The 20,559-nt window shown below is 46.7% G+C and overlaps 1 protein-coding gene across 2 annotated transcripts in view; it reads right to left on the reverse strand.

The window, feature by feature from the left end:
* Positions 1 to 20,559, reverse strand: part of LOC137647163 (NFX1-type zinc finger-containing protein 1-like) — a 181,233-nt gene that overhangs the window by 56,692 nt on the left and 103,982 nt on the right. For both annotated transcript variants that reach the window (XM_068380441.1, XM_068380442.1), the window contains exons 5-7: positions 10,831 to 10,999; positions 8,484 to 8,630; positions 6,059 to 7,144 (exon numbers count right to left, since the gene is read on the reverse strand). In XM_068380441.1, coding sequence (XP_068236542.1) covers positions 6,059 to 7,144; positions 8,484 to 8,630; positions 10,831 to 10,999 — 1,402 coding nt within the window. The remainder of the gene's footprint in view (positions 1 to 6,058; positions 7,145 to 8,483; positions 8,631 to 10,830; positions 11,000 to 20,559) is intronic.

Consider the following 20,559-nt stretch of genomic DNA (forward strand, 5'->3'; position numbering starts at 1 on the left):
TGTCTGAGAAGCTCGTGTCGTGGAGGAAGCTCCCTCGAGAGTTCCATCAGGAGTTGCAGAAGGTCCGGAAACCATTGCGCGTGATGCCATAGCGGAGCTACCAGAGTCATCGAACAGTTGACCGATAGTCTGGTCCTGTTGAGCACCCTTCTCATCAGACAGAACGGTGGGAAGGCGTACACGTCGATGTGGTCCCACCGTTGCTGGAAAGCATCTTGCCAGGGTGCCTTGGGGTCCGGGACTGGGGAGCAGTACAGGGGCAGCTTGAAGTTCAAGGCTGTCGCGAACAAGTCCACAGTCGGGGAACCCCACAAAGTCAGGACTTTGTTGGCTATCTGAGGACCCAAAGACCACTCGGTACTCACTATCTGCGAAGCCCTGCTCAGACTGTCGGCGAGCACATTCCTCTTGTCAGGAATGAAGCGAGCTGATAGTGTTATCGAGTGGGTTTCGGTCCACCTCAGAGTCTCTACTGCAAGATGGGATAGCTGTTGCGAAAAAGTGCCTCCCTGCTTGTTGATATAAGCCACTACCGTGGTGTTGTCGCTCATCACCACCACGGAGTGACCCGCCAGGGACCGTTGGAACTGCTGAAGAGCCAGAAAGACGGCCTTCAATTCTAGCAGGTTGATGTGTAGGCACTTTTCTGATTCTGACCAAAGGCCTGAGGACCTGTGGTTCAGAACGTGCGCCCCCCACCCTTCTTTTGACGCGTCCGAAAACAGAGTCAATTCCGGGGGAAGGACGAGAAGACTCACTCTCTTCCGCAGGTTCTCGTCGACCAGCCACCACCGCAAGTCCGTCTGTTAAGGAGACCCCATTAGGATCAGAATGTTCGGGGAATCGGATCCTTGATTCCACCGGGACTTGAGCCGCCATTGAAGGGATCTCATCCTGAGGCAGCTGTTTGGAACCAGACGGGCCAGGGAGGATAGGTGCCTTAAGAGACGCAATCAGGATTGGGCGGGGAGTTCTTTTCGCCTGAGGAAGGGTTCCGCCACCCTCCTCAGTCTTGCTATCCGGTCGTCTGATGGAAAGGCTTTGTGGAGATTGGTGTCTATTAGCATGCCTAGATAAACCAGTCATTGGGACGGCTGCAAAGAGGACTTCTCGAGATTTACCACGATCCCCAGATCCTGGCAAAGATCCAGAAGCCTGTCTCGGTGCCGAAGAAGGGTCGACTCCGAGTCTGCTAGGATCAGCCAATCGTCCAGATAACGAAGGAGACGAATGCCGTTCCTGTGCGCCCAAGATGAAATCAGGGTGAACACTCTGGTGAACACCTGAGGAGTTGTGGAGACTGAAACACAGCACATTGAACTGGTAGATCTTGTTGTCTAGGCAAAATATCAGGTACTTCCTGGAAGACGGATGGATTGGGATCTGGAAGTACGCGTCCTTTAGATCCAGTGTGCACATGAAGTCTGGTGGTCTCACCGCAAGTCTGACCGTGTCTGCTGTCTCCATGCTGAACCGGGTTTGCTTGACAAACCTGTTCAGAGCTGAGAGATCGATAACGGGTCTCCAGCCTCCAGTAGCCTTCTCTACAAGAAAGAGTCGACTGAAGAAGCCTGGGGAGCCATCCACGACCTCCTGGAGAGCACCCTTCTCGAGCATGGTCTCGACTTCGGCCTGAAGGGCCAGCCCCTTTGCCGATCCCGTGGCATAGGAGCTCAACGACACTGGATTCGCTGTCAGGGGAGGTTGAGATGTTGTGAACGGGACGCGATAGCCTTGGCCGATCACCGAGACCGTCCAAGCATCGGCCCCATGTTGCTGCCACCTGCGGACGCAACGCTGAAGGCATCCCCCCACAGGTGGACACGCAGGGGGACTGCCACCCCTAGGGGTTGTGGCCGCGGCCGCCACCCCTAGGAGTCTTGCCTCCCCTGGAGGACTCACTGCCCCTCTTGACCTTGGCTGGAAAGGGCTGGGGCTTAGACACCACCTTCTTAACTGCCGGTGCCTGCTAGGAAGCCTTACGAGGCTGTTGCTGCTGTTTCGGAGGGGCTGGAGGCTTATAGGGCCGAGTTGTAAGGGCCCTATGGAGGAGGGAGTCCGTGCTGGATTTCCTCCACCTCTCAGCCGTTCGCTCCATGTCTTGAGGCTCAAACAGGTTCTCCCCCAGAAGGGAAGCATGTCGGAGCCTACACACATCCACGGCGGGGACCTTCGGATGGAATCTCTCGGACACAGGGTGGTAACCTGGTGCGCCAAAAACTCGATGGAGCGGGTGCCCGAGAGCAAGAAGGTCTCCAGGCCCTTCCTATTGGTCTCCTTGGACAAGTCCTCCGATCGCAATAGGATGCCCAGAGATCCTAGCCAAAAGTCCAGTCACGAAATGGCCTGCATGGCACACTTAGCAACCTTCTCGTGGCTAAGGATCTCTGCCACCGAGAACGACACCTGCCGGGCAGAGAGTTTCTCAAGGGGAACTCCCTTCGCCAGCTCCTCCACAGAGTGATGGAGAGGAAGAGCGAGGTTGTACTCACCCAGGATCTCGAAATACCTCCTCTGCTGAAGACAAGCAGGGGTGAGCTTGTTCCCGGCAGTGGAACGACTGGAGGAGGCAAGAAGTGCGAGCTGAGCGTTGGCCCTAGCCCTGGCACTCTTCAGCCCCTGAGACCAGGGCAGAGCCGCACTGGTCTTAGGGGCCTTCCGAACGTCAAACACTTCATCCAAAATCGTGTCTTTGCCTTCAGGGGGGGCGATGACTGGATCCATAAGCCCGTTAAGTTGCCTTATCAGGCTTAGGACCTGCCAGAAGGCATGTTCGGATTCTTGCTGTTCTCATTCCTGCAGGCTGGCAGCCAAGTCCCCTGCCCCAGGGATCTCTTCCTGGGGTGACACGTGGACATTCCCCCGGGTAGTCGTGGGTTCCTGACGAATCCTTGCAGAGGATTTAGGGACGGTCTTGGAGTCCTTGGATTCCCTCCTGGGAGAGATACAGGATCCCAACAACGAGGTTCGAGGGGCCCCTTCCTCAAGAGACGATTCTCCTGCATGAAGCGAAGTCTCCCCCCCTGGTGCCGAGGGGAAGACTACCGCCCCACTGGACTCACCTGAGGACGGGAAGGCCTCGTCCACGGGAGAAGGAGAGAGCACTCGTGCAGGAGAAGGGACCTTCGCGACCGACCTCTTGGGAAACAACTTCGCCCTGGGGGAAGTCACCACGAAGTCCACTCCTCTCTTTCTCTTCAGCGTAGGAGAGACAGCCGTTGGTTTGTTACCCTGGTCGGCGAGTGCTGGTTTCATAACCCTCACTAACGCCCGTGCCAGAGGACCAAACCAAGTCTGTTGCTCCAAGGACACAGAGTCCGAAATCCTCGCTAAAGGGAAAGGGATCAGGCGATCCTTTGGAGTGGACACCACGGTACCTGCCTGAAAAGAAGGTGGGAAAGAATGATGTACTAACCTCTCCTCGTCCTGCACTACCAACCTGTGTTTGGGTGGAGGTGATCCCGAGTGCCGTCTAGGAACACGCGTTTCTGCTGCTACCACCGGCTGGGGAATTCGCCGCGAACGATGGTCGCGCGAGGGCGAATGGTCGCGCAGGTGGATGATCGCGCGGGCGCGCAGGCAAGCGGTCGCGCGGGCGCGCAGGCGAGCGGTCGCGCGGGCGTGCAGGCGAGTAGGCGCGAGAGTGGGCAGGGGAATGAACGCGTGTCCGAGGCGGAGAACGCAAGCGTTGGCGCGACGGCGAGGAAACGCGCTGCCGTGTGGGTGAGGAAGACCGCTGGCGATGTAGATCCACAGGCGATCGATGATGAGCTGGTGAGCGCGGACGCGCAGGTTGTGGCATGTCGAATCGTTGGCGAGCGATGGCGAGCAGCATGCGCAGGTGAATGACCGCGCGATGGCGAGCAGCATGCGCAGGTGAGCGATCGCGCGATGGGGAGCGATGGCGATCAGCATGCGCAGGTGGGCGACCGCGTGATGGCGAGCGATGGCGAGCAGCATGCGCAGGTGGGCGATCGTGCGATGGCGAGCGATGGCGAGCAGCATGCGCAGGTGGGCGATCGCGTGATGGCGAGCTAGTAGCTGGCGAACCATGTTCCTTCAGAAGCGTTGGAGAACGTTGGCGCGTCGGCTGTAACACACGCGGGCCATCCAAAGATCGCCGAGAGACAGGTGATCGCTGACGCGTAGAACGCTGTTGAACAGGCGAGCAGGTGACCGCTGGCGAGTAGGTGATCGCTGGCGCGTAGGTGATCGCTGGCGCGTAGGTGAACGCTGGCGAGCCGGAGATCGCTGGCGAGCCAGAGATCGCTGGCGAGCATAAGGTCGACGCGTGTCATGTGAAAGGACAGGTGGCGCGGTGAGGGCAGGTGGCGCGGTGAGGGCAGGTGGCGCGGTGAGGGCAGGTGGCGCGGCGCGTTCACTAGCAGGAACTGGAAGATCGCTGGCGCGTTGGCGAACATGTGCTTCTGACACACGCGCAGCACGATGTTGCGTAGCCACAGGATCAGGCAGATGGTGAGCAGGGAGCTCAGCAGGAACTGTAGGATGGTCAGAGACCGCAGGGCGATGGTCCTCAAATGAGCGCTGACGCTCAGAGGAGAGCTGAAGAGCAGGAGAGCGCTGGCGAGGAGGGCGAACATCAGGAGAGCGCCGACGAGCAGGAGATCGCCGACGAACAGGAGAGCGCTGACGATAAGGAGAGCGCTGATGATCCGGAGAGTGCTGGCGAGCAGGAGAGCGCCTGTGCGCTAGCACTGCTCGTGGAAGGGACCGTTGCCCGTCGGGTGACAAGTTCTCCAGAAGGTGAAGATCTGGCAGGAGTTGGTGAACGGTCTGCAGAGAGGTTCAAGGAAGACGGAGCTGTAGGTTGAGACTGACGAGGAGAGTCCCCCTCGGAGGATGAAGACCCAAAAAGGCGCCTCTTAACTCCCCTGTAAGGGGAAGGGAGGCCCTTGCGGCGTAGCGGACGGTGAGCCTTACGGCGGAGGCGGCCTCGGGGAAGATCGTCGGGACCATCGGTCCTCCGAAGGGGAGTCTCCGTCAAAGCACTTCCCTCAGAAGGAAGCTGAGCAACAGCAGAGACCGAAGGACTCACTTCCCCCTTCGAAGGATGTACGGAAGGGGGAGGAGAGCCTTTAGCACCATCATCCGCAACAGCACCTGCGGCGGATTGCCCAGCCACATCGGAGGCCTCTGTCACCACGACGTCGATAATAGACAGAGGGTCTACCTCTGCTACCGCCGGCGACTGCTTAACAGCGGCCCCCAACGAGACAAGGTCAATAAAAGCGACCCTGGAGGGCAAGCCCTTAAGCCCCAGGGACGACCAAATCTGTAAAAGATCATCATTGGTTAAGGCATTATCAATAACCTCCCCTGGAGGAGGAGGGGGAACCGCCTCGCTATGGGAGGCGACGCCCTCTCCCCCACCCAAGGTCGGGAAACAGAACTAGGGCCTGCGCTATCACTCGGCCGACTCTCCTTAGGAGGCGGACGAGGGGCGAGCTTAGGAGGAGATTTGGGCGGCGGAAGAGGAGTCCCGAGAACCTTCCTCCTTCAAGGCTAACCCCGAAGAAGAACGGTCTCTCTTGGACTTCTTACGCCGACGGCCAAACCTCTCCCACTGGGAGGCAGACCACTCCTTGCACTCACGGCACATGTTCTCCTGGTCACACCGTCAGCCCCGACATTGAGGGCAAAGGGTGTGCAGATCCGTAGTTACGTCCGACATGAAAGTCCCACAAGGACGTCCGGCAACTCCAGGGCAACACACACGCTGAAAAGAAAAAGCAGAAAATTAAAGGCTGTCACGAGGACGATGAGCAGACACGTCTGATCACCGCCGAGCCAGAAGTGAAGTGAAGCAAGTCACCGGTGTGTGGAGGGGGAGGAGTAGCAAGCTACCCTTCCCCACCCCCGCTAACTAGAGCGGGGGTAATTAACCCTCGTTAAAACTATTGGCTCGTCATTTCAGCTGCGCTAAAAGGTAAACCCTATGTAAATAGCGTGGTTTGTATTTCGGTTACGGAACAAATACTATTTATACAAATATATTTCACAAGAAAGCAATATCTTCAGCAAAAACATCAATACCTACCACAACAACATGATTACAGAATGGAACCGTTTTCTTTACTTTCACTGGGCAAGGATTACAGTCCTGATAACACAACTTTTTACAAGCATGGCCACAAGATAGGGTCTTCTTGCAATTCTTTTTACACTGAATTGATTCTGGGAAAGCATGGCAGTCCACATTCAGTGCCTCGTGTCCACATGGTAATGTTTTATTAACTTTAAGAATGCACTTTCCACAGTCTTCATAACAATATCTCTGACATGGATGATTTTGCGTGCACCCATCATTCAACTTAGTACAGTTCTGTTTGCAATTATAATTCTCATGGTCTGGATCTTTGGTGCGGTGACATAGTAACCTGCACTGGTGTCCACAATCAAGTCTCGTATCGCAAGGCATGGGACAGGGAAATGTCTTGGTGTCGTGATAACATGGCATCCTCACAGAATGCTGACAGTGATCCAACACTTTTTCTACTATATGTTGACATTGGAATGTTTTGGGATCCTTACTGCATTGCATGGCATTTGTATGACCACAAGGGCAGACCTTTTCCAAAATGACTTCGCACGGAGTGCACTTTTCATAACACAGTTTTGGACAGCCGTGGTTTAAATCACACAAAGTCTTGGGGCACGGTACTCGACACTTGTAAGACAAGTGGCTCGGATCATCCAAGTGACATACCCTTGGACAGGAATGAGCGCATCTAGGAAGATTTTTATTGCATGTTTGCAAGCACCCTCCTTCTGGAGATTTGCTTGCAAAATCTGACCCTCTTCTTATGGTGATCAGTTCTTGCGGATGATTCCTGCATTTCAAATTCAGCGCATCGCCAAAGCTTTTGTCGGCGATGAGGTCGCTTCGAATTTTCTTCCACAAGTCACTCGATCCACACAATATATCCATGTTCCCCGTGATATAGAGGCCATGTTTTGCTCTTGACAAGGCAACGCATATCCTGTTGTCTGTGCGAAGGAAACCCACTTTCCCTTCAACATTACTTCTAACTAATGACAAAAGAATGATGTCATTTTCTTCCCCTTGGAAATTATCCACTACACAAATCTTCACACCCTGACAGGCAGTGTGTTCTCGCTGGAGCTGGAAAAAAAATAGATAATTACCAACAAAGAAAAGAATATAAATATACATCAAATAGCCCTGCAAGATACATTTGAACTTGAAAACAAAGTTTCCCTAATCTAGCATCACTCAGACTGGTCAATATACTTAAAAGGTTGGATATATGTGGGCAATTAGTTATTTCAAGATGTAAATAACATTTTCAATAACAAAAAAAAGACTAAACAAAAGCACATAATAAATAGGATATAAAGGTAAATAAACCTATCTTAAGCTAATAATACAAATATGAATACTATATAAATCACAAACAATCTAGAGCAGACCATTGTGATCACTTTCCTTCTTATTCTGATATTAAAAAAAAAAAAAACCAAAGGGTTATAAAATACTTAGGATTACATAAGTGACTTGTACACTTCATTCCATACATACATATACCAAGGCCCTTCCCCCAATTTTGGGGGGTAGTTGACATCAACAAATGAAACAAAAACAAAAAAGGGGACCTCTACTCTCTACGTTCCTCCATACATACATATTAATAATTAGCTTTTTAAAATTGAATTCTCTATACTACTGCTTTTTTCTGAAGTTTACATTTCTTCATCACCCATCAACTTTAAGGGCCTTTCTCACATCCACATTCCCAATCTTCGTCACTTATGAAGTTTTGTTTGATGTGCAGATTTTTTTCACCTTTCTTGTTCACAGAAAAGGACTTTGGTGTCTATCTTTGGTGTCACCAACTTTCTGGCAGAAATACTTATCCACTTTTGGGTTAGAGTTTTCTTGCTTGAGGGTACACTCGGGCACACTAATCTATCTTATTTCTCTTCCTCTTGTTTTGTTAAAGTTTATATAGAAGATATTTACTTTAACCCTTTTACCCCCAAAGGACGTACTGGTACATTTCACAAAAGCCACCCCTTTACCCCCATGGACGTACTGGTACGTCCTTGCAAACAAATGCTATAACTAAATTTTTTTCATATGTTTGATAATTATTTTGAGAAAATTCAGGCATTTTCCAAGAGAATGAGACCAACCTGACCTCTCTATGACAACAATTAAGGTAGTTAGAGCAATTTAAAAAAAAATATACTGCAAAATGTGTTGGGAAAAAAATAACCCCCTGGGGGTTAAGGGTTGGAAATTTCCAAATAGCCTGGGGGTAAAAGGGTTAATGTTGTTACTCTTCTTAAAATAAATTATTTTTTATCACCTTTCTTGCTTAAAGAAAAGGACTTTGGTAGCTATCTTTGGCATCAGTAGACTACATGTATCCAGAACAAAAGCACAAGCATATTCAATACTACTGTATATGTTATCCGAGATAAACGACCCCGTATCGTACCTTTCGGAGCAGGAAAAACTGGCCGGAGTACGGGGTGAGAATTGTCACTTGTTCAGGATGATACCCTTGAAGCATCAGATGTTTACAAAGGCCGATCATGAGTTGGGCCTCGTGTAAATTCTCATGGCTGTTGTTGTCATCACTCTCCTGAAACGTAAAATAAAGGTTTAAAGGACACTCATGAATGGCAGAGGCAAGGGATCGTGACGTTGCCCTAGCAAGCAGGATTATGCCCTAGAGACTGACCATATATAATGATCAGCACCCAAGGGCCCTCTTCACCTAAGCTATGACTAGGGGGGGGCCAGGCAAAAACTGCTGATGACCCAGCACCCCTCAAACCTCGACTCATAAGAATGTTGATGTTACAGACACTACTTTGAGTGGGACTCAAACCTTAGTCTGGCAAGTGCCAGGCAGGGACTCTTCCAATAAGCCCGCACAACACATGGAAAAAAAACAATTATCTTAAAAGCATTAACAAAAATAAGCAAGCACTTTTGAAGTGACTTGACTTACTAACTAGGCAAAATGTTTGTAACTGTGCTAAGAAAAACAGTTGATTTGCCTAAAATTATTACTCTATAAATGATATACGCTACACCTTAAATAGCATTAATGGTAATCAGAATTCTGAACAATCTAGAACATGGATACGATAACAATAATTATTGTAATGTTTTAGTGAGAATGTTATTTTTGACCTTTGGATTATTTATAAGCATTTGCTTCTAGAAAAAAAAAACTACCACTACTTATTCCATAACACCAGTAGTTATTTTATGATACAAAGATTAAACTCATTGTACAGCATATTGTCATACAGATAATTTGATGGATTTAGGCCAAACAGGCGACTTTTGACGGGGTTAACATTCAGCGCATATAGATAGAAAGTAGTACTTCCATAACAAAAATTAGCCAATGATCACTATCAAATATGTGCGTACGGATACCTTAACCCCTTATTCATTAAGGTAAGCTCTTTCTTTTGTTTATGTACAGTAGAACCTATGGTTACGAATAAATGTATATGAAAAAATTAATACTGTACAAGTATAAATTTCTTTAAAAGTTTGTATAGGGTAACGAGTGTTCCATCGCCCTGCTAGCAAAGTATACGTGTACCCGTAGCACGGGAATTTCTTGTGAAAAAGTGTGAATGAGATTATTATACGATACACAAAAAGCAGTCCCACAGTGCCCCTACACTACTCACACAAAGTGTTCACCGACATAAGGTTTCAACAGGCCGATCAGAGATTATTACATTAGACAAAAGTAGCCTTCTCTAGATAAGTTCCTTGTCAAAACTGAATGTAAAAGTGTAAATAAAGACAATCAAGTGTCCAGAAAGTGAATTGAGTGATTCAGTTAAAGAATGTCTTGGGTTAGAGTTCTCTTGCTTAAGGGTACACTTGGGCACACTCCTATCTAGTTTCTCTTCCATTTGCTTTGTTAAGGTTTTTATAGTTTATATAGGAAATTTTTATTTCAATGTAGTTACTATTCTTAAAATATTCTATTTTTCCTTGTTTCCTTTCCTCACTGGGCTATTTTCCCTGTTGGGGCCCCTGGGCTTATAGCATCCGGCTTTTCCAACTAGGGTTGTGGCTTAGCATTTAATAATAATAATAATAATAATAATAATAATAATAATAATAATAATAATAATAATAATAATAATGTGATCACATTTTAAGGAATAAATCTACTGATATTTTACCAGAAATTCTCACATAAGAGAAACTCGTTCCAATCAATGACTCCCCCCCCTTTGAGTTAATCTATCAATAATTATATTCTCTTGTTGAAACATTCATTTCTATTCAATTCTGACATGAGGTGTGAGTAAAATCTATCTATCTACCAACGCACTTTCACCAATTTTGAGGGGCTGGCCGACATCCAAACAAGGGATCAAAAGGGGACCTTTCCACTCTACGCTCCTCCCTGCCTGACGAGGGATTAAGCCGAGTTTGGCTGGTACGGCTAGGGTGCCAAAACCCACCCTCCCCCGTTATCCACCACAAATGAAGTTTCACTCGCTGAATCCCTTACTGCTGCTACTTCCGCGGCCACCAAGGCGACCGGAGGAAGCAGCAGGACCTACCGGAACTGCGTCACAATCGCTCGCCATATGATGTACATTTAACAAAAATGGAATAAACCAAGATGGATATCATGGTCTGGGATTAACCAATCATACAATATCTTACAAATTCTAAATATATTTTTTATATTCAATGGAACCGTTTGTTTGCGTGTGCAAAACACATAAAATATCTATAAAAACAATGTTATATTAATGGCAACATCATATCAAAAAGGATTAACTTCAACATACCTCTCGCTCAGGAACATCGTGACTGATGAAGAACACATCAGATGCCATTCCTTTCACATGGGGGTAGGTATGCACAACTTGATCATCTTTCAATTCTGGATATATCGAAGGCACAAGGAGACGGGATATGGCAGGCCTCATACGATGCTGGAACTCTAGTTTCTCATACCTAAGTGAATTACAATACATTATTCTAATCATATTTAATTCAATATTTTAATTTAGAAACATTCACTGTCCAATAAGCTTTGGAAGCACAGCTATGGTTAACAATATATAAAATTAGAAGATTAACAGTGAATTTGTATTAACCCTTTTACCCCCAGGCTATTTGAAAATTTCCAACCCTTAACCCCCAGGAGTTATTTTTTTCCCAACACATTTTGCAGTATATTTTTTTTTTAAATTGCTCTAACAGCCTTAATTCTTGTCATAGAGATCAGGTTGGTCTCATTCTCTTGGAAAATGCCTGAATTTTCCCAAAAAATGATCAAAATATGCAACAAAAAAATTTAAGTAGCAGTTTTTTGCAAGGACGTACCGGTACGTCCATGGGGGTAAAGGGATGAGTTTTGTGAAACGTACCAGTACATCATTTGGGGGTAAAAGGGTTAAGACATGGGTCCCTTATCTCCGTTATTATTACTATTACTACTATGTGCCACATCATTCAGAGTGGAAAATAACATGAGGGCTGGGAAACAAGTTAAATGCAGCAGAGATGTGGTTTTACAGAAGGATGCTCAGAATATCCTGGACGGACAGAGTAACAAATGAGGAGGTAATGACAAGACTTGAAAGAGCAGAGAGCAATGGTAAAGGAAATAAGAAAGAGACAACTGAGTTTTGTTGGGCACATCATGAGAGATAATAGAGCGCTAATGTCCCACTGGGAGGATAGAGGAGATGAGATCGAGGGCAAGGCAGACGCCAAAGTATACTGACATCATCTAAACACAGGCTAGAATAACCTGTCACCTCACCTGCTCCAGCTACCCAGGTGTAGTTGTCATCAACACTGAGGGTACATAAAAGAAGGCTTGTAATCTTATGGGCAGGTGAATGACTTTGTACGACCAGAAAATTGTGCTTGTCTGTGTCTCAAAATATTTACGTTCAGTAAGGGCCTAAGTAACCTTTATTTAACTTCCATAATGTAGGCCTAAATAAAAATTTGGATCATATTTCATCGGATTGCTTTAAAATTAAATAAGCATAAAATGATATAAACGGCTAGAGACAGGGAGAAGTGGAGGCGACTGACTGCCAACGTACAGGACATGGCACTTCAGTAAGCTGTACCATGGCCGTCCAATTATAAATTCCTTTTTTCATTTCTTTCTTTTTTTTTTTTTACTTTTTTTTCCCCAATTTATAGGATTTATCTTTATACCATAATTAAAAAATGTTATTTTTATTAATAAAATAAATTTTTGAATATACTTACCCGGTGATCATATAAGCTGCAACTCTGTTGCTCGACAGAAAAACCTACGGTCAAAATACGCCAGCGATCGCTATGCAGGTGGGGGTGTACATCAACAGCGCCATCTGTCGAGCAGGTACTTAGTACTCCAAGTAAACAAAGAACCAATTTTCTCCTCGGTCCACTGGGTCTCTATTGGGGAGGAAGGGAGGGTCCTTTAATATATGATCACCGGGTAAGTATATTCAAAAATTTATTTTATTAATAAAAATAACATTTTTCAATATTAAACTTAGCCGGTGATCATATAAGCTGATTCACACCCAGGGGGGTGGGTAGAGACCAGCATTACATGTTTACATTATTATGAGCTAAGTATTCCGTATTTCATTTTAGCAGTTATTCAAAATAACAAACATAAAATAAATAAGTACCTGGTAAGGAAGTCGACTTGAACAATTACTCTGCCTTTTTAAGTACGTCTTCCTTACGGAGCCTCGCGATCCTCTTAGGATGCTGAGCGACCCCTAGGATCTGAAGTATCAAGGGTTGCAACCCATACAACAGGACCTCATCAAAACCTCTAATCTAGGCGCTTCTCAAGAAATGACTTTGACCACCCGCCAAATCAAGTAGGATGCGAAAGGCTTCTTAGCCTTCCGGACAACCCAAAAACAATAATAAAACATTTCAAGAGAAAGATTAAAAAGGTTATGGAATTAGGGAATTGTAGTGGTTGAGCCCTCACCCACTACTGCACTCGTTGCTACGAATGGTCCCAGAGTGTAGCAGTTCTCGTAAAGAGACTGGACATTCTTAAGATAAAAAGACGCGAACACTGATTTGCTTTTCCAATAGGTTGCGTCGATTATACTTTGCAGAGATCTATTTTGTGTAAAGGCCACGGAAGTTGCGACAGCTCTAACTTCGTGTGTCCTTACCTTCAGCAAAGCTTGGTCTTCCTCATTCAGATGGGAATGCGCTTCTCGTATTAACAGTCTGATAAAATAGGATAAAGCATTCTTTGACATAGGCAAAGATGGATTCTTAACTGAACACCATAAAGCTTCAGACGGGCCTCGTAAAGGTTTTTAAATAGAACTTAAGAGCTCTTACAGGACATAAGACTCTTTCTAGTTCATTTCCAACCATACGATAAGTTTGGAATATCGAACGATATTGGCCAAGGCCGAGAAGGCAGCTCGTGTTTGGCTAGAAAACCAAGTTGTAGAACATGTAGCCGTTTCGGATGAGAATCCGATGTTCTTGCTGAAGGCATGAATCTCACTGACTCTTTTAGCTGTGGCTAAGCATACCAGGAAAAGAGTCTTTAAGGTGAGATCTTTCAGGGAGGCTGATTGTAGCGGTTCGAACCTGTCTGACATAAGGAATCTTAGTACCACGTCTAAATTCCAACCAGGTGTAACCAAACGACGCTCCTTCGTGGTCTCAAAAGACTTAAGGAGGTCCTGTAGATCTTTATTGTTGGAAAGATCTAAGCCTCTATGCCGGAAGACTGATGCCAACATGCTTCTGTAACCCTTGATAGTGGGAGCTGAAAGAGATCGTTCTTTCCTCAGATATAAGAGGAAGTCAGCTATTTGAGTTACAGAGGTACTGGTCGAGGATACGGATACTGACTTGCACCAGTTTCGGAAGATTTCCCACTTTGATTGGTAGACTCTAAGGGTGGATGTTCTCCTTGCTCTAGCAATCGCTCTGGCTGCCTCCTTCGAAAAGCCTCTAGCTCTCGAGAGTCTTTCGATAGTCTGAAGGCAGTCAGACGAAGAGCGTGGAGGCCTTGGTGTACCTTCTTTACGCGTGGCTGACGTAGAAGGTCCACCCTTAGGGGAAGTGTTCTGGGAACGTCTACTAGCCATCGAAGTACCTCGGTGAACCATTCTCTCGCGGGCCAGAGGGAAGCAACTAGCGTCAACCTTGTCCCTTCGTGAGAGGCGAACTTCTGCAGTACCTTGTTGACAATCTTGAACGGAGGGAATGCATATAGATCTAGATGTGACCAATCTAGTAGAAAGGCATCTATATGAACTGCTGCTGGGTCCGGGATTGGTGAGCAAAATATTGGGAGCCTCTTGGTCATCGAGGTTGCGAAGAGATCTATGGTTGGCTGGCCCCAGGTGGCCCAAAGTCTCTTGCATACATCCTTGTGGAGGGTCCATTCTGTTGGAATTATTTGTCCCTTCCGACTGAGACAATCTGCCATGACATTCAAGTTGCCTTGGATGAACCTCGTTACTAGTGATATGTCTAGACCTTTTGACCAGGTGAGGAGGTCCCTTGCGATCTCGTACAATGTCAGAGAGTAGGTCCCTCCTTGCTTGGAGATGTACGCCAAAGCCGTGGTGTTGTCCGAGTTCACCTCCACCACTTTGCCTTGAAGGAGAGACCTGAAGCTTTTCCAGGTCAGACGTACTGCCAGTAGCTCCTTGCAGTTGAAATGCATTGTCCTTTGACTTGAGTTCCATAATCCCGAGCATTCCCTACCGTCTAATGTCGCACCCTAGCCTACGTCCGATGCGTCCGAGAAGAGAACGTGGTTGGGAGTCTGAACAGTCAGGGGAAGACCCTCTCTAAGGTTGATATAGTCCTTTCACCAAGTCAGACAAGACTTTATCTTTCTGGAAACCGGGACCGAGACCGCTTCTAGCGTCTTGTCCTTTTTCCTGTGAAAAGCTAGATGGTATAGAAGAGGACGGAGGTGTAGTCTTCCTAGTGACACAAATTGATCCACGGATGACAGTGTCCCTACCAGACTCATCCACAGCCTGACTGGGCAGCGTTCCTTCTTCAGCATCTTCTGGATGGATAGCAGGGCTGGGGGCTGATCGTCTTGTTCAGCAACGTCCTCATCAGAGGGTTCCTCATCCGAAACTGATGAGGAAACGGCAACGGAGTGGGCAACGTCTGACTCGCTGAATCCGGTCGCACTGGTGGATGCGTGACGGAGCCGGACGCAATATCATGGAACTGCTGCACAGTCTGTGAACTGTCAACCACCATGGGTGCGCGAGGAAGTACAGCGTCAACCCGAAACTGTCTAGACTGTCTGAGTTGTGCGGTCAACACCCTACCGGGTTGCTGAGGTTGACGCACTGCGTCACAACAAGTCACCTCTGCTGGTTGTTGAATGTCCTGAACGTCAACAACCACCTCCGAGCGTCGCTTAACGTCAACGTGCGACTGGCAACCCACACTGGGTCGCATCGGTGGAGGAACCACCTCAACTGGCAGACGCGAGTAGGTTACCTCAGCGTCAACAGGGCGCACAACCGACCGGTTGGAAGGTTGTTGGCCAGAAGGAGGAACCACCTCAACTGGCAGACGCGAGTAGGTTACCTCAGCGTCAACAGGGCGCACAACCAACCGGTTAGAAGGTTGTTGGCCAGAAGGTGCTTCTCCGCATTTAAGTCCTCTATCAAGGACGCAAGCTTGGACTGCATGTCTTGCAGCAAAGCCCATTTAGGGTCTACGGGAGCAGGTGTGGCAACAGACGGGGTTAGCGACTGAGGCGGAACCATTTACCATCCCTGAAAGCCTTGTTATGTGTGACATAATAGTACAGCAAAACTTCAAAGGCTCGACAAAAGTTGAGAAGTTGACCTTTAAACAACTTGGAGCGTCTCCTGGCTAGGCGCCAGGGCGAGTCTACCAGAATTGAGAAGTCTATCTGGGCAGATGCATGAACTCCCAAGCCGAGAACTTCTCTCGTGTCCTATCAGACTCTCGCTCTATAAGCCAGTTTAAAAGAAGGGAAATCAAAGGCTGTATCCCTAAAACTCCTCCTGGTGCAAAAACCAGTCGCCTAGCCAACGTAACGCTCTCTAGGAGAGCGAGAGAGCACTAGCTTAAAAACAACGGCTTCGAAGTAGCTAGGCCTAGTGTAAGTTCTGACGTTTAGGCGAACGAGGAGCAGCAGTTACAAGATCCGGACGAAGATCCTTAAAAAATCATCATGATTTAATTAAAGTCCATAGGAGGCTAAGCAGCTTAAGGCTCCTCTCCAAATGACAGAGTCCTCAAGGGAATATCAGTAGGAGGGAGAACAGCACTTTCTCATCTACAGGAACCTTGTCCGATAAAAGCTATGTTATCTCAGTGAGTCTCTCACTGGTGCATTAGTAGCAGACCAGAAGGCAACGTCATGTAACTGCTTGACAGTCTGTGAACTGTCAACAACTGAACTGTCAACCACAACAGGTGCGTGAGGACATACAGTGTTCACTCGAGACTGCTTTGACTGTCTATACTGAGCAGTCAAAACAACTCTAGAATGTGGAGGTTGACGTACCGCGTCAAAACAAAACAACTTCGACTGTTGTTGTACCTCGTGAACGTCAACGGAAGGTTCCGTGCGTTACTGAACGTCAACATGCGGCTGGCAGGGTACACTGGAACGCATGGGTGGCGGGACTCTCTCAGCTGGAGTGCGGCAGAAGGTCGCCTCAGCGTCCACAGGACGCACAACCGTGATGGTTGTAGGCTAGAGGTTGGTGCAGTGTCAACCTTCTCCGCACGAAAATCCCGCATCAATGACGTTAACTGAGACTGCATGGTCTGCAGCAAAGACCACTTAGGGTCTACAGGAGCAGGTGCGGCAACAGACGGTGTGACTGCCTGATGCGGTACCGCTTTGCCTCTCTTAGGAGGTGAGCAGTCGTCGGAAGGCTGCAGCGAGTCCGAACTGACCCAGTGGCTACAACTGGGCCGTTGGACTTGCGCGGAAGGGACCGACTTGCGCTTAATAAGCTGCGAGACCTTGGTCCATGGTTTCTTACAAGAAACCTCTTCCGCAGACGAGAAATAAATGGGCTCTCTCGTCTTTGTGTGGGTGGGGCGATCTTGGGTAGATACGCCCGAAACCACGGAGGGAAACGTCTGTTCGTTGATCAAGGCCTGACGAACCCATAAGTCGTTCGACATTACTTCTCCCCTGGGCTTGGGAGCTTGCAAGAGGTCCCGGACTAGGTGAACGACAGGCACGAACAGACGAACCCTCGGACGCAACACTGTAACACTTTGCGCATATCACTTTATCACTTCGATTTTCTGTTTTGCACTTATTTCACTGAAATCGAAACTTTTACTGATTTCTACCTGAAACACGCAATTCTACCCTCATTAAAAGGTAGTAATTGCGAAATCAGTCGTATAATGCAGCTCATTAATACTAACAGAAAACATATATAAAGATAAAAAAATCAGTGGCTGGGAAAGAGACTAAACACTAGTTCAAATAAACTACGTTTACAATCTCTCACCGCACATAGCCTGGGGACAAGAATAAAACCCTAGAAACGTTTTACCTTCTTCCCCGTACAGCGACTAGGGACGAGAGTAACACGAGAAAAACGTTACCCGCTTGAACGGAACGTTTTCTCTCCTCTCTCTCCCTCCGTCTCTATCTCTCTCTCTCTCTCTTTCTCTATTGATTTTGCACCTAAGAGAAGAGCCCAATTATATATCGTCAAAAAAAACATGTTATTTGACTAAAGGAAAAAACTGAAAGGTTTTCCAAATAACAAGTTCCTTTAAATTAGAATTTAAAACATTTAAGCTAAGAAAGAATGAACAAAACGTCAGAATCGATTTACTTTTACTGCAAAGTGAAACCGTGATACACTCTCTCTCTATCGTAACGATAGAGCGCATGTTGAACGTCCTGAACGTCAACAACTGCGTAGCATAAAAAACTAAACGTTAGTTCATCTTTGAAAACAGTACGAAGACTATCAAAGAAATTCTTTCATAAAACATTAAATTTAAAAAGTTTTAAATTCTTTAAAGGCTAAATACGATATAACGGGCTCAACGTTGATTAACTTTGGTTCCAAGTTAGGACCGCCTACTATCAGGAAAGGTCACATAATAACAAAACATAAAAATTATCTTTATATGTTTATAATAAATGGAAAGTTAATCGAAGAGGCCTAATAAAGGCGGAGAGATATAAAATATATAGATCTATAACGTGTTAAGCAAAATTACTAAAAACCTAAACACACTTCCGTCTAAGGGAAGGGTCGGCCATTTAAAAGTGAAAGAGAGTCCATACTCTCTTTGTCACCCTAATTAAATCTATCCAAAACGAGTTCAAGTTTTGAGATGAAGATAAAACACCTGCATAGCGAAAGCTCAAAACTAGAATAGTGTACTTCACCAAATAGTTGTGAAAACAAATCCAGTTAGTAACAGCGTATTAGTAGGTCTTGCCGGTAGCCCGACAGAGAGAAAATTGGTTCTTTGTTTACTTGGAGTACTAAGTACCTGCTCGACAGATGGCGCTGTTGATGTACACCCCCACCTGCATAGCGATCGCTGGCGTATTTTGACCGTAGGTTTTTCTGTCGAGCAACAGAGTTGCAGCTTATATGATCACCGGCTAAGTTTAATATTGAAAAAATTACTTTTTAGAAAAACTCTACGTTTGATTGGAAGTCTATATCAGATCTATATATAGTGTTAATCCCAGGTCTTAATATTAAATATCAAGGGATGGGATAGAATTTGAAATATGTTATTTTCATTAGTAAAATAAATTTTTGAATATACTTACCCGATAATCATGTAGCTGTCAACTCCGTTGCCCGACAGAATTCTACGGAAGGGATACGCCAGCGATCGCTATACAAGAGGGGGGGTGTACTCACAAGCGCCACCTGTGGCCAGGTACTGCAGTACTTCTTGTTGACACCACCTCAATTTTTCCTCGGTCCACTGGTTCTATGGGGAGGAAGGGTGGGTCAATTAAATCATGATTATCGGGTAAGTATATTCAAAAATTTATTTTACTAATGAAAATAACATTTTTCAATATTAATCTTACCAGATAATCATGTAGCTGATTCACACCCAGGGAGGTGGGTGAAAACCAGTGTACATGTATATCAAGAAGCTAAGTATCCCGTATTTCATATTATCAGTTATTCAAAATAACAATGAAATTATAAGTACCTGGTAAGGAAGTCGACTTGAGCCATTACTCTGCCTTAAATAAGTTCGTCTTCCTTACTGAGCGCAGCGTTCCTCTTAGGAGGCTGAACGACTCTAAGGTGCTGAAGTATCAAGGGCTGCAACCCATACTAAAGGACCTCATCACAACCTTTAACCTCGGCGCTTCTCAAGAAAGAATTGACCACCCGCCAAATCAACAAGGATGTGGAAGGCTTCTTAGCCGACCGTACAACCCATAAAAAGTATTCAAGAGAAAGGTTGAAAGGTTATGGGATTATGGGAATGTAGTGGCTGAGCCCTCGCCTACTACTGCATTCGTTGCTACGAATGGTCCCAGGGTGTAGCAGTACTCGTAAAGAGACTGGACATCTTTGAGATAGAATGATGCGAACACTGACTTGCTTCTCCAATAGGTTGCATCCATAACACTCTGCAGAGAACGGTTCTGTTTGAAGGCCACTGAAGTAGCCACAGCTCCCACTTCATGTGTCCTTACCTTCAGCAAAGCAAGGTCTTCTTCCTTCAGATGAGAATGTGCTTCCCTAATCAGAAGCCTGAATAGTAAGAAACTGAGTTCTTAGACCTTGGAAAAGAAGGTTTCTTGATAGCACACCATAAGGCTTCTGATTGTCCTCGTAAAGGTTAAGACCTTTTTAGATAGTACCTAAGAGCTCTAACTGGGCAAAGTACTCTCTCCAGTTCATTCCCCACCAAGTTGGACAGGCTTGGGATCTCGAACGACTTAGGCCAAGGACGTGAAGGAAGCTCGTTTAGCAAAAACCGAGCTGCAAGGAACATGTAGCCGTTTCAGATGTGAAAACAATGATCCTGCTGAAGGCGTGGATCTCACTTACTCTTTTAGCTGTTGTCAAGCACACGAGGAAAAGAGTTTTTAATGTGAGGTCCTAAAAAGAGGCTGATTGGAGAGGTTCAAATCTTGATGACATAAGGAACCTTAGGACCACGTCTAGATTCCAGCCTGGAGTGGACAACCGACATTCCTTTGAGGTCTCAAAAGACCTAGGGAGGTCCTGTAGATCTTTGTTGGTGGAAAGATCCAAGCCTCTGTGGCGGAAAACCGCTGCCAACATACTTCTGTAACCCTTGATCGTAGGAGCTGAAAGGGATCTTACTTTCCTTAGATGTAACAGGAAGTCAGCAATCTGGGTTACAGTGGTACTGGTTGAGGAAACTGCATTGGTCTTGTACCAGCTACGGAAGACTTCCCCTTGAGACTGATAGATTCTGAGAGTGGATGTTCTCCTTGCTCTGGCAATCGCTCTGGCTGCCTCCTTCGAAAAGCCCCTAGCTCTTGAGAGTCTTTCGAAAGT

The sequence above is a fragment of the Palaemon carinicauda genome, chromosome 9, assembly GCF_036898095.1.
Source record: "Palaemon carinicauda isolate YSFRI2023 chromosome 9, ASM3689809v2, whole genome shotgun sequence".
In the NCBI taxonomy this organism is placed as follows: Eukaryota; Metazoa; Arthropoda; class Malacostraca; order Decapoda; family Palaemonidae; genus Palaemon; species Palaemon carinicauda.